A 15,140-nucleotide genomic window follows, 5' to 3' on the forward strand; every position below is an offset into this window, starting at 1 on the left:
AGAAGACACTAAAATATGGTTAAAGCTTAACCTATCTCCACTATCTAAGGTGGCTATAGTTAAAATGAATATTCTCCCAAGATTATTGTTTTACTTTAATGCTATTAATCAAAATATACCAAATAATTTATTTTCCAAACTTGAAACACTACTAGGGAAATGTATTTGGCATCCAAAAATACAAGAATAAAATACTTTAGATTAACACTACCCAAACAAAAAGGGGGCCTGGAATTACAAGATTTTCATACTATGACATTATAAACGCTAGTCGAATTATACAAATAGCAAATTTTGAACCATCTAACAAAACATGGTATCCAATATGGATTAAAATATATTATAATCATCTACTTTCATCAAGTTTAAACCCTAAAGCAATACCCCTTCTAAATTCTAAGACACTAAGGTTTTTTAAAATCCACCCCATAATCATAAGAAAAACATTACTATTTCAAAATCTGGTATCCTCCCTAAATCTTAAGGATACTTTGTTATTAGGACAACCAATACACCTAAAATCCTAATATTAAATTAAATAACACTATGCTAAATCTAAATCAATACCCAATAATTAAAAATACCACTGTGTGTGACTTTTACCAAGCCAAAAACCTTTCAATTGAAAATATAAGGCAACGATTAGAAATAAATAAAAGTTAGAACACCATAATCTACCAAATAATATACCTGATCAACACAATCACTACAAATGTTAAAATAGACAACCAAGGTATGCAGCTATACCAACAAATCGAGATCCAAAATGCTATCAAACACATACAGATTAATAACAAGTATTAGATACCAAGATGCACTTCTATATTCAAAATTTTGGGAAGAAAAAAATCACATGATTACTGTTAAACAAAAATCTGCTGCAATTGAACTTACCTTGAAATTAACTCCTCTCAAAAAATTAATTCACACCCAAATTATAATTAACAATAATGCCTATCACACATAACTCCAAGATAAAAATTTCAGGGGTCAAGATGCTGCTAGTTCAAAAGGTGGAAGAACCATAGAAGCTAAAACCAAGTCTAGGTGCCAGGAGGAAGGTTCTCTTACCGGGGGCCGTAAAAGTGTTGTACCTCATAAGAATGCTCTGCATAACTTTGGGACATGATGTTAAAACCTGTAAGTAAAATCAATCCTTCTCTGTCTCCTTTTTGCCCCACCTGTCCAAACAGTGTAGTTGACACCCTTCATATTTTCTGGAACTGTAAGAATTTTTACAAAGTATGGTGCTCATTAAGAACCAAGTCAGAAAGAAAGGAATACACTACATCTACCCTGTCATGGGAAATTGCAATTTTATATGTATTCCCCACCAACTTTTCGTATGAAAACAAACACATTATAGTAACATTGTGTGCAATGATGAAATCATACATAGCTGAAATTGGCTAGATAGAACTACAATTACATGGGATGAATTTAAAGAAATGGCTATGAAATACATATTAGCCAGCAAACTAATTACAAGAAGCCAAAAAAAAAAAAAAACTAACCTATTATCAGAAATATTGGCAAATGCTTATAGAAATCTTAAGGTAAAACTGGTCTATGAACAAGGGACTACAACATCACTATTACTCTAAGTAAATAAGGAAAAATAAAAGAAAATAAATATTGTAAAACTTGTACCCATCTTAAAATTGGAAAAGTCTAGGAAATGTAAACATAATGAACATTTTGAGGTGACATCAACTGTATATAGTGTACATAGTTATTACAAGATATAATTTAAGTTAGGTAGGCTTGAAATTTTTTGATGAAACTGTTTTAATGTCATTCTATTATGATTAAAATATCTCTGAGTAACTTTTGTCTTACAATTTAATGTAAACAGTTTGAATGTTAATTAATTCTGCATATTGATAATTGAACACTGATGGTATATGTTGTGTATATCTTATTATATTTATTGCAAATTGATATTCCAGGTAGCTTGTCCTTATATATTTGTGTTTTATTTTTTTTCTTGTATTAAAAAAAGAGGAAAATGCAATAAAAATATATTTGAAAAAATAAAATAAAATCAATGTAGCCAGACTTCTCAGTATGTGCAAAACATGTTCATTTATTTTAACTAAGCATTTCTTAGAAGAATAATTTTATAATGAGTAAATATCAATCTTGAGAAAGTATTTTTCACATTGTGTGAACATATTAGTAAATAAATTATTTTATTTAAAAAAAGCTCAAATGTGTATACTTATGTGGTTGTAATGCTCTTTAGCCACCTTTGCTATACAAACATTTCTATCTTTTTCTTTATATATTTATCAGTTTTATCTTACCACAATGAAGATCTGTGGCTTTTGACGTTTTGCAAGATCAATAATATTCACTCCATTGTAGTGCAGATTTTCAAAACAACCATGAAAGTTCTTCTTTGAAAATGCTCCTGGCTTTCCTGGCACTGGGATACCACCAAAGCTGAGCTTAGAAACACAAAAAGAAAATCAATGAGAGTTTAAAATAATGAGCTGCCATATTTTTTCAAGAAAAAGTTATAGCGGAATACTGTTTCAATATTCTGAAAATATGAGTTTGTGTAAATACAGTACATGACAAAATCAAAACAAAAGTTATTACACCCTCACTGTGCAATATAACATGTGACTCCAGTAATTCCCGAATAATATGGTGCTGTTAAAAAATATTCATGTAAGTTCAGAGTCCTGTATGCATTTTATGTATAAATGAGGCCCTTTTACATTTATCTCTATTTATTGCATTAATACATCAACGTTTACAGTGCTTTTCCATATAATATGTCTCCCTTTACTGCTTATCCTTAAATATTTTATACTTGTGCTTTAAGTAGGCATGTTTATCTACATAACTCCACATTTCCATAGTCAGTGTGAATAACACACTTATGGCTATCTCCCTGCATATCCTCATAGCTTCACTCTTTGCAGATTACCACTATGCTCAGCCAAGGCCTGAGTGTGGTAATATCATTGTAAGTGTTCTGTAATTATTTGTTCATAATCAAAATACTGGGGAGGCTATTATACAGTTGTAGCATGGCAGACAATATAATTAATATTATACTAGCTATTTTATCTAATCTATATGTAAATAGAAAACCATATGATGGGTCCTGTAATACAGTTATATTCCCCCGGATTCAAAAAAGCTTGCACGGTGTGCAAGATGAGTGGAGAAGCTCAGGCAGGCAATATGTCTGCCGTGCGATCCAGGAACAGCAGGCAGGGGCATTCACGAGAGCTCCAGCACTAATCCTGCACAGACTAAGTCCTGGTATGCAAATCACCCCATTTACAGGAGAAATCCATGCAAATGAGGTGATTTTGCAATCCAGGAAGCTTGCAATAGTCCGTGCAAGACTAGTGCAATCTGCAGAAATGTACTCGGTTAATAACCGAGTACACTTCTGCAAAATCAAAAACGGAGCTATGACAGCTCCAATTAAAGGCTGCATGTCACTGAGCAAGCATGCCAATGGCCAAGTATAAGGCCATTGGCATTGCAAACAATAAAAAAAATTAAAAAAAAAACAACTTTTTTTTTTCGCTGATCTCAGCTGTTTAAGCATAGGGCAACGGCGCGCAAATTGGATCGGAGGGAAAAAGAAAATAAACTTAAAATGGGCATTCTAACTAAAATCAGTATTCTGCCATGCAAGTCAATGGCAGGCAGAAGACAACCTGGCCAGTGAGTAGTGGTTGCTAAGGGGGGAGGCTCAGTGTAAGACATGTAACTATGCATTAGCATGTAATCCTATGCAAATGAGGGGAAGGATAGTGAATCCCAGTTTCCCCAGCATGTGAGACAGGTCCAATCAGTGTAAGAGTATGAATAGCTGGGTGCAAGACTAGGATATAGGTGACATCATGGGGGGGTGTCAGACATACTGTAAGCAGAATGGAGTCCTGTGGTTTGGGATTGCTCCTAGCTTAGCACAGCTAAGCTAGGGGTGTGTCTAAACCTGCCTACCACTCTTTACAAAGTGTAAGTGGGTGTGCTCACCGCACACCGGGTTTTACAGGAAGAAAAAAGAAGTTAAACCAGGAAATAGCAGCTCTGTGCACATTTGAGCACTCTGTTTGTGTGGCACGCATACAGGCTTAAACAGGAAGGCAATGGGAGGGGAAAACAGCAGTAGGAAGATAACCAAGGAGAACTAGTTTAGCTGACAGGTGAAATGTATCAAAAATAGCCAATCACACAGGCAGCAGACCAGCCCAGCCCAGCACACCACTATAAACTATGCAAACACCTTCCCCCCTTGTTTTTTCCAAAAACTCTGCAACACCGGTGTATACAAACAGGGAAATTTTACAATACGAAAGCAAGAGAAAAAATGTTAGGGGCTGCTTTTGCTATCATAAACCAGCAAGTGCAAAAGGCTGAGGGTGGTGAGGATGTGAATGTTGCTGAGCAACCCAAAGTGAGGAGACAGAGAAGAGTGTACAGACCCAGGGTAACCTACCAAGGGCTACATGAACTGGAGATAGTGAAGTGCTATAGGGCAGACAGGGCCCTCCTACAGCAAATTGTTTAGCTGTGCCAGCCACGCCTCACACACAGAACTAACAGAGGGGAACCCATCCCAGTGGATACCAAGGTATGTGCAGGAGTACGAATACTAGCTACAGGTACCTTCCAAAGATCAACTGGGGATATGATAGGGATATCACAGGCATCAGCATCCAGGGTACTCTACCAGTTCCTAAATGCCATGTCAGCACATGTCGGTAAGCACATATATTTCCCCATCACCCATGAGGCATTGGCCAGCAATATGTGTCTCTTCCACCAAATAGCAGAATACCCTGAGGTAGTGGGTGCAATAGACTGCATGCACATATGCATCAAAGCACCACCCGGTGAGCGGGGTAGGGTCTACATCAACCACGAGGGCTTACCCTCCAATGACAGGTGATGTGCAATGCTCAGGGCATAATAATGACTGGTTCATAGGTTCATACTAGGCTGTCTGCCCTGGGGCAATTAAAAGCCTAGCCCGATTCTGTATGGCTTACGCCACCCCTTGATTTGAGTATACTGTGCCCTTTTTAAGGTTTAGTTTACTGTGCCTCTGTCTAATAGTGACACGGGAGTAGTCCCTGGGACAAACCTATGATCCCCCATCCACTTATCGAGATTCCTCTTGAAGAGATTCAGTGAGGTGCTCTGCCTCACATGAACTGGAATTCTATTCCAGAGCAAAGGGAGCCTCTGGGTTATGAACCTGTCCCTCCAGCAAGTTCTATTTATTTCTGTGCTGAGGTTCAAGTCCCTCGAGCTTGTGGCTCTAAGGGATTTAGATTTACTGAGGTAGAGCATGTCCATTAATTCTGGATTTGACATAGCTTTGTATGTCCGGCATAGAGCGCCTCGAAGTAGGCGGTATGCAACTGAGTAGAGCTGGAGTTTTTTAACCGAGCAGCATATGGCATGTGTTTGAGACCCTTGATCCTCTTGGTGAGATACTTTTGGGGTCTTTCTAATTGCTGCAGGTGTCGGGTAAGGTACATCCCAAAAGGGGCATTGTATTCTATGATGGGCCTGATGAGGGATGAATAAAAGGGCATGATTACCTCTCTTGATCTAGATGTGAAACCCTTCGTGATGAGGTGGGCTATGTAGAAGATCTTTCTAACCACTTTGGCAATGTGGTTTTCAAAGGAGAGATTGCAATCAACTTGGGTCCCCAGGTCCCTAATAACTTTCTCTGTACCTAATGGGTTTCCACCTATGTGGTAATTTGTGGGCACATTGTTTTTGCCAAAGGGTATGACTATACATTTTTTGGCATTTAGCTTTAAACCATGGTGCTGGCACCAGTTATCTGTCTCTGTGAGACCTTTTTGAAGAATGTTTGTGTCAGATGGAGAGTTGATTATGGCACCCAGTTTGCAGTCGTCTGCGAACTTGGTGAGCTATAGTCCTCCCACGTTTGCCTGTACCTCGGAAAAGTATATACCGAACAAGAGTGGTCCCATTACAGAACCCTGAGGGATGCCACTTGTGACCGGTTTCGAGTCTGACATGGCTCCAGCAACTCTCACTCTGTGGGTTCTGTCTTTGAGCCAGTTTGCGACCCATCTTGTGACATAGGGGTTTATATTTAAGCTGGATAGCTTATCTATGATGCCCGAGTGGGGTATTGTGTCAAATGCCTTTGCAAGGTCCAGATAGGCTGTGTGGACTACCTTCCCTTCATCTATGGCTTTGGTGACTGTTTCAAAGAAGTCAACCAGGTTCAAAAGGCAGGATCTGCCCTTGACAAAGCCAAACTGGGTGGGATCTAGTGTCTGTAGGTCCCCAATGTCTTTGTTTATGAGCTCCATGATGATCCTCTCCATAGCCTTGCAGACTAAGCTAGTCAGGCTTATGGGGCGATAGTTTCCAGGATCCGTAGAGGCTAAACCTTTGTGGAGTGGGACCACTGTTGCTGTATGCCATTCTGTGGGCACATATCCTGTAGTGAGGCTGAGATTGTATAGCTGTTTTATTTGAGGGATTACTTCCTCTTGGAGTTCATGTAGGACGCAACCTGGGATGCCACCTGGTCCCATGTAAGCAGTGTTTTTTGCTTTGGAGAGGGCAGCCTTCAGCTGAGCATCTGAGATGTTTGGGAGGCAGCCCTCTGCCGGGATAAATACTTGCTCTTTTGGGGGGGGAGGGGGGGGAGAAGTTTGCACTGAACCTGTCTGCCAGGATATTGGCGATGTCTGTGGGTTCAGTGTATTTTTTGTCATTTAGAATCAACTCAGAACAAGTCTGGGAGTTGCATCCCAGGTTTCTATCATAACTGAAAAAAGCCTTATGATTGTCTTTGGTGTCCTGTGCAATTTTTCTCTCGAAGCTGGCCTTGGAGGATTTTATGAGGGGTCGTAATTTTTTGCTAGTACTGATCAGAGATGCCTTCCCTATTAGGGATTTTGCTCTGTCATGTAGTAGCTTCCTCCTTCTGTTGTACAGTTTATTTATGGCAGGGGTCCACCAGACCGGACGCCTGCCTTTGGATGATTGGGTCTTGGTTTTGTTTGGGATAGCATGATCCATGCATTCCTGGAGATGTCCGTAGAATGCATTTATATAGGATTCTGCAGTTTGGGCCGTAGTTTCTACTGGCCCTGGGGACTTGAATGATTCCACTTTGGTTTTGAGAAGTGAGAAGTTCGCTTTTGAGAAGTTTTTCACTGTGGTTTTCTGGGCTGGGGGTGGGGTCGGGATGTGGACATCCAGTGAAATTAATTTATGGTCTGATCTTACCAATGAGGGATATACTTCTGGTGTGGAGCATAGAGTCCCCATGTTGGTAATGATCAGGTCTAGTATGTTGTCCCCTCTTGTGGGAGTGGTGACTAGTTGTTCCATAGCATTTGAGTTTATAATTTCAAGGAATCTTTGGGCTAAGGTGCTGGGCTTGAGTAGTGCTCCCAGTCAATGTTTGGGTAGCTGAAGTCGCCCAATATAATGGTGTTCAGAGAGATCTTCATGTTCTCCAATGTTTTTAGGAAAGCCGTGTGGGATTCCTGACTTTGAGAGGGTGGTCTGTAGGATGCTATAAACTGAAAAGCAGTCTTGCCCACTGTTAGTTGCACATGGATGGTCTCCGATACTTCGTGCAATACCACTAACCTGGAGGTGTGGATATCCTTGATAAATATGGAAACTCCCCCTCCTTTTGTGGTTCGGTCTGGGTTTTGGGGCCGAAAAGCATGATATGAGGTATAGCCTGGTAGTGCTGGGGTGCTCTCTGGAGCCTTGAATCAGGTTTCTGTCACTGCACAGATATCGATGTTCTCCATACTGAGGAGAGCTTCGAGTGTGTACATCTGGAGGTTAAGACTTCTGGCATTTAGCAGCATTACCCTTAGTTTCTTGTTCCTTGTGCTGTCTATGGGGGTGAGTTTGACTTTTGAGCTTTGCCTAAAAAAGGCACTATGGGGGTGGCAAGAGCCTTTGCCAATATCCGAAAGCCCAGTGGTGACAGGTGCAAGCCGTCCCTAGTGAAGCAACGTGGCTTGTCGAGCATGTCATCCCAGGCTGACAGACACTGGATCCACTTTGAATGACACCACAATTTTAGCCAATTGTTAAAATCGATCATTTTGTCTTTGTACTGTGGCATCATTCTAGGTGAGGGTAAGATGCTGCTCAAGGTCAAGGTCATACCAGCCTGGGCTACATGATCAGAGAGCTCCTCTATGTCTCTTTTCATGTAGTCCAGGGAGGTACGCCTCAGGTCATTCACACCAGCATGTACAATGACTGAGTCATATTTGTATTTGCTTTGGAGTGACCTGAGTGCTTGCGTTATGTGTCGGATCCTAGCACCCGACAGGCAGCTCACCGTGACCTTCTCTTTATTCAGCCTGGTGAGCGGGACGTCAGTGTGTCTGAGAATAGAGTCACCTATAACAAGAGTATCAGGTGTGTTATTCAGCCTTAAGGGCTGTGGCTGCTTGGCACACTGACTTTGTGGGTTATGTGTTGTGTGTGTTTTGTTTTGAGGTAGCATTTGCTTGGATGTCTGCTTTGGAGGTCTCTGTTGCTTAGGTAGATTTTTATTTAGAGCCTCCGAGTATGTTTTTGCGTATTTATGTGTTTGGTTCGCTGATGTGGTGGGACTATGTGATACTGGAATTGTGTTGTGTGAGGTTACCTTCTCCTCCTGACTGGTTACACCAGTTTTGAGATGAGAGAGCTCAGCCTCCAGTTTGGCTAAATAGTTGCATCTCTCACATATATTTGATCTTGTTTGGAGGAGGAGAGGGTTGTCCGTGTACATGAGACAGTTGTAACATTGTCTCAAAATTCCCAGATTCACCAGCTGGACTGGAGAGGAAACCATTGACTGACCTTTGGACATGCTAGAGTAATAGGGAAACTGAATTTAAGATGGACCAATAGAGGACAGGGTAATCATAGAGATTATAAGAGTAAGTAGTGCTTCTGGTTTAAGAGTGCTAATTTGTAGGATTACTTAATTGGACCAGTGAAGGGCCTTAGAATGAGAATATGGTGTTTAAATTGAGAGATAGAGCAGTTCTAAGGGAAAAAGTGAAGAGCAGACTTTGTGGAGCCAGGAATAGTTTAAACCCAATTAGGCGGCACTGCCCGCTGTTGCGCTATGCACAAAAACGTGCAAAACCATGCAAAAGAGGGTTTTAAGAGAGGAAGATGAAGGAGTTTTGGAATTGACCCAAAATGGCCAATAAAACTACAGTTTCAAGTCAGTAACCACTCCCACAGGGGCAGGTAGGCTGTTCAATGTTTTTCACTGCCACTGATCAACAGAGAGACTTCCCTTTAGCCCAAGCAAAAAATGGCCTCACAGAAACTTACAAACAGTTCAAGAACAGCAAGCATGTAACTGAACTTTTTTAAATCTCAGAAAAGTGGGAAAAAAGCAAGATTTGTATTTTTTTTTTCAGAGATAGCAGAGGTTCACAATTATCAACAAGTTATAACAGTGCAGTAAATGACCCCACACAAGAGTGCTAGGCCAAAGACAGATAAAATGCAAGTTTTGAGAAAAAAACGATTTTAAAAATAAGTGCAAACAGGAAATTCAGTAAACAGTTCTAGGTTGTGCTCTAAATACAGTTACTAATGCAGAAATCAAATTTAACAAGCCAGAAAATGCTCAAAGTAGGTGGCTATGCAGAAAAACTTAGCAAATAAACAGAGGAAAAATACATAAAATCTCAAAAGTGGCTCCTTTCTTCTCTCAGCATTTTCTCCTCTTGGTGGGTGCTTCACCAACAGTCAACAAGCCTGAAAAGATGCCAAAACCATGAGGCAACCATGTTTTAAGAGAGGAAGATGAAGGAGTTTTGGAATTGACCCAAAATGGCCAATAAATCTACAGTTTCAAGTCAGTAACCACTCCCACAGGGGCAGGCAGACTGTTCAATGTTTTTCACTGCCACTGATCAACAGAGAGACTTCCCTTTAGCCCAAGCAAAAAATGGCCTCACAGAAACTTACAAACAGTTCAAGAACAGCAAGCCTGTAACTGAACTTTTTTAAATCTCAGAAAAGTGGGGAAAAGCAAGATTTTTTTTGTTTTTTCAGAGATAGCAGAGGTTCACAATTATCAACAAGTTATAACAGTGCAGTAAATGACCCCACACAAGAGTGCTAGGCCAAAGACAGATAAAATGCAAGTTTTGAGAAAAAAACGATTTTAAAAATAAGTGCAAACAGGAAATTCAGTAAACAGCTCTAGGTTGTGCTCTAAATACAGTTACTAATGCAGAAAGCAAATTTAACAAGCCAGAAAATGCTCAAAATAGGCGGCTATGCAAAAAACTTAGCAAATAAACAGAGGAAAAATACTTAAAATTTCAAAAGTGGCTCCTTTCTTCTCTCAGCGTTTTCTCCTCTTGGTGGGTGCTTCACCAACAGCCAACAAGCCTGAAAAGATGCCAAAACCATGAGGCAACCATGTTTTAAGAGAGGAAGATGAAGGAGTTTTGGAATTGACCCAAAATGGCCAATAAAACTACAGTTTCAAGTCAGTAACCACTCCCACAGGGGCAGGCAGGCTGCTCAATGTTTTTCACTGCCACTGATCAACAGAGAGACTTCCCTTTAGCCCAAGCAAAAAATGGCCTCACAGAAACTTACGAACAGTTCAAGAACAGCAAGCCTGTAACTGAACTTTTTTAAATCTCAGAAAAGTGGGAAAAAGCAAGATTTTTTTTGTTTTTTGTTTTTTCAGAGATAGCAGAGGTTCACAAGCTGTACCAGAGATTTTCCAATGGGGACATCCCACATGGTCACCTGGTGGGGCATGCTGGATATGCACTGGGCCATGGCTGATGACACCCATCAGAAATGCACACACACCCGAACAAGAACTCCATAATGAGGCACATGCACAAACACAAATCATAATAGAGCGTGTGTTTGGGATGCCCAAGTCATAGTTCCAGTGTCTGGACACATCTGGTGGAGCCTTGCAGTACTCACCAACTACATGTACCCAAATATTCCTTGTATGTGCTACACAATATGATCCTACGGAATCAGCTGCAGTAGGAACAGCATGTGGCAGGGCCACACAGCCCATCACCATTGCCAAGGCCTGCACAGGCACAGAGTGACTCGGAGGAAGAACAACTTGAGCCTGCCCCAGTAGGCAGAAAGAGGTGTGTCCAGTATGCCCTGGTCTAGGCAAAGAGGCAACGCATATCACATGCACTGACACAGTAGGGACCCAGGGAATGACACCTCTCTCCGACTCGCACATACATTAAAAGGAATGCCAAACATGACACTACATTTGCTCAACCATGTATAGGGAGTGCACTATGTGCATCCATAGGCAGCCCTGCAGTACCACCCTCAATACTGAGACACCCACAAGGTAAGTTACTCACACATGCCAGTTGGTGGGGGGGTCACATACCCAACAACAGTTACAGCCAGCAGGATAGGTGCAGACAAACACAAACAAATGCTGTATTATGGTCCCTGAACTAGCCCTATGTGTAAACCCCACCCCCCCAGGCCTACACAGACAGACTACAGCAGGCCAAGCAGTTGGATGTAAGATAAGTCAGAAACTAATATGTAGGTAGTTAAAGTTAAGATCTGTAGTACACTGGTATGCCTCTAGCCAGCAAGATAGGTAAGACTACAGACTGAAATGGTGTATCGACATACCAGTACAGTCCTAGCAAATGTGTAAAAGTGTCAGGTGTACCCATCCTAAGTACACTTATAGTAACAGTCAGGTGCGCCCCCCACTCCTGTATAGAAATGTAGAAACAGTCAGGTGCCCCCCCCGCTATAGTCAATGCTAAATGACCGATGGATACCCTGCAGACACAGCATGCTACAACACAAAGGTCAGCACCGCAGTAAAAACTACCTGGACTTTATCCACAGATGCAATAAAGATGGCCATACTGGGCAAGCTCACGCACTTAAAGGAATGAAGGCAATGTCAGTCAACAACATACTGAAAGGTCATACTGAGCATGCTCACAAACTAACACATGAAGGTCATGTCTGCAAACACCAGTGGACCAGACATATATGGCAGTTGCAGTTCTTAGTGCAGACACATGTAAGTATGCACCACTCCTGCCTTGCACACACAGTGGATAGGAATACAAACATATATGTAAGGACAACACGCTATAATAAGCCAAAGGTAGACAGACATAGATGTGTGGAACAGGGTCACCATGACAAGGAGCCCATCTGGGCCTGTCCCACCCAGCACACAGCCAAAGGGCCCCAAACACATGAGGTGCAGATGTCACTCACTGCAGATACAAGCCACTAGTATCTGTCAGCAGGACAGACTATGTGGTGCTCATACCAGCTGTGCAACATGACTGTACAAGGAAGTAGTCATCTAGTAGCTGTATACATGTACCTGTGACATATAAGCCTGTGTGTGCCCGCATGTGGCATGTCAACCCCTACATGAATGGGTTATGGCCCATGCACATACCGCCCTTCCCATAGTGGTATTATGACAAGCCTGCTGAGGACATCCAATGTGAAATATACCTTTGTGAGAGCTGTAGTTTAGTAATATCCATGGTGCGTACCATAACTGCATACTGCTGTAGTGATAAACTAGTTAGGTAGTAGTTCTAACCTCAGACTTGGCAACTGTGTGAGTGTTTGTTTGTGTGCGTGTCTGTCTGACTGTGTAGAAAGCAATGCCTTTTTAGGCTACAATTCATATACTCAACTTTGGCAAGGCTGCTGATGTCACTCACCTAGAAATACACCTCTGGGAAATAATGATAATGTAATTAGGTAGATGTTCCAACCTCAGACTTGGCAACTGTGTGTGAATCTGTGTGTCTCTGACTGAGTAGACAACAATGCTTTTTAGGGTACTCACACTCCTTAGAATTCAAATATTCAACTTTGGTAAGGCTGCTGATGTCACCAACCTAGAAATACAACTCTGGGAAGGTTGTAGCTCAGTAATCTCTGTAGCGTGTACTGTAACTGTGTACTGCTGTAGTGTGATTTAGAACTGTGGTAGGGTTCCATCTCCACCCATGGCAGTTCTGGATGTTTTGTGTGTGTTTCAATGTCTGTGTATGGAGAAATGCATTATAGGCTGCTCACTCACAGTACATTTCAAATACCCTACTGTGGCACTCCTGCTGATGTCATTCATTATGAAATACAACTTTGGGGAAACTGTTCTTTAGTAATCCCTGTGGTGTGACCTATAACTGCTCCATACTGTAGTGTGATATAGACCTTGGTCAGGGGTTCTATACCCACACATGTCAGTTGTGGATGTTTTGCGTGTGTCTCATTGCCTGTTTTAGGGAGCAATGCATTTTAGGCTAGTCACTTGCAGTACAGTTGAAATGCCCTATTATTGTAATCCTGCTGATGTCATTCATTGTGAAATACACCTTTTGGGAAGGATTTCTCTAGTAATCCCTGTAGTGTGCCCTATAACAGCTCCATGCTGTAGTGTGACATAGACCTCGGTCAGGGGTTCTATAGGTACACGTGTCAGTTGTGGATATTTTGTGTGTGTCTCACTGTCTGTGTTGGGAGCAATGCATTTTAGGCTAGTCACTCGCAGTACAGTTGAAATGCCCTACTTTGGTAATCCTGCTGATGTCATTCATTGTGCAATACACCTTTGGGGAAGAAGTACTCCAGTAATGTCCGTGGCATGTACTATAACTGCATAGTGCTGTAGTGTAATAAACTAATTAGGTAGGGGTTCTACTCCCAGACATGACAGGTGTGTTTGTAACTCATATCTTGCGTAGAGGGGGTAGTGAGTGTGTGACACCTGTGGGCAATGTGGAGGGGGTTTTGCTCAGTTCCTTTATGGTGGCCCTACTATATATCACAATGTCAACCATACATTCATAATAGATGTAAACTAGTTGAGAGGCTGGGGTGCAAAGCCATACCCAGACATGTGACATCAAGGCCAGCCAATCACAGTTAGCAAACCCACTATTACCCAGAGCACACACACAATCCATGTGTCATACGCACACACATGCCTAGGCAACAGCCAATATGTGGGTAGTACACTGAATATTGGCCACTGATAGTAACTATGCAGTGATAGCAGTGGGCTACAGAGGGCATGTCACCCTGCCCATCTGTCCAATATGCACATACATGCAGACAGTGTACCTCCACCATGCTCCAAATGGACACCTGCTCCACTCGTGGTGCCTTCACATGTGACTCCCAATGGATATACCATGCCTGACAACATGCCATGTATGGAGAGATGACACTGACTTCAGGGAATTCTGTTAACATGCTATCAATGTAGGTGCAGGGTAAAACTGCTACCCATTACCAATTCCTGCCACAGGTGGGCAAGACTGGCACATCCAATGATAATCTGTGTTCACAACATGGGCCAGGCACCCCAGGTACAGTTTCACATATCACTGTACATGCATGTGGGAGGGGTGCACATCCCAGACACTATCCATGTCATGGAGTAAGGAAAATATACATGGCAAGTGATGCATAGCATTGGTCACACACAATAGTCACCCAGGTGACTGAATGGGGGATGCAATACCCACCTGTGTGGGCAAATGCAGAAACTACCGGCCTGAGACACAATGCAGACCATTGTCATGTGGCCTGATGCCAAGGTGTACCCATCCCCTACCCTTGTACAGCCTGCTTGCACAGTTGACCACCACACACCCATGCTGACATGCACCTATGCATGTCAGAACTAGCACCCTGTGTGTTCGTGTGTGTGTTGTATGGTGTGTATTACCACATCCACACTCACTACAGCCCCCCAGGGCATACTGAAGCATGATGTCTGATGTCTGACACCTCATCATACTCTTTGCCCATACGACTTCTGTATGACCCATGTGGTGCATGTCATACCTGCACATCGATGTATTGTGGCAATCCCACTAGTGATGAGTTGCACTGCTGGCCCTGCCAAGTGTATCAATGAGGATTTGAACAAGGTATTATACTGAAAGTGCTTATCCAGTTTATAAGCCAGTATGTTTATTTTATTTTATCTTATCATTTCAAGTTTCAAGTATTTTTAAGTGGAATTGGTGGCAGAACCATTTGTTTTTGAAGTGTGTCAATGTGTGTGCGTCCCTGAGTGAGTGTGCCTGTGCTGATGCTGGCAT

At 42.0% G+C, this 15,140-nt stretch overlaps 1 protein-coding gene across 1 annotated transcript in view; it reads right to left on the minus strand.

Annotated features, from left to right (window-relative positions):
- Nucleotides 1–15,140, minus strand: part of LOC122802342 (contactin-associated protein-like 5) — a 2,566,556-nt gene that overhangs the window by 2,031,683 nt on the left and 519,733 nt on the right. Inside the window, exon 5 of the mRNA XM_044071980.1 lies at nucleotides 2,307–2,450. Within this exon, the coding sequence (XP_043927915.1) occupies nucleotides 2,307–2,450 (144 nt within the window). The remainder of the gene's footprint in view (nucleotides 1–2,306; nucleotides 2,451–15,140) is intronic.

This window comes from Protopterus annectens, chromosome 5.part0 (assembly GCF_019279795.1).
Source record: "Protopterus annectens isolate FY-2018-M chromosome 5.part0, PAN1.0, whole genome shotgun sequence".
NCBI classification, from domain to species: domain Eukaryota; kingdom Metazoa; phylum Chordata; order Ceratodontiformes; family Protopteridae; genus Protopterus; species Protopterus annectens.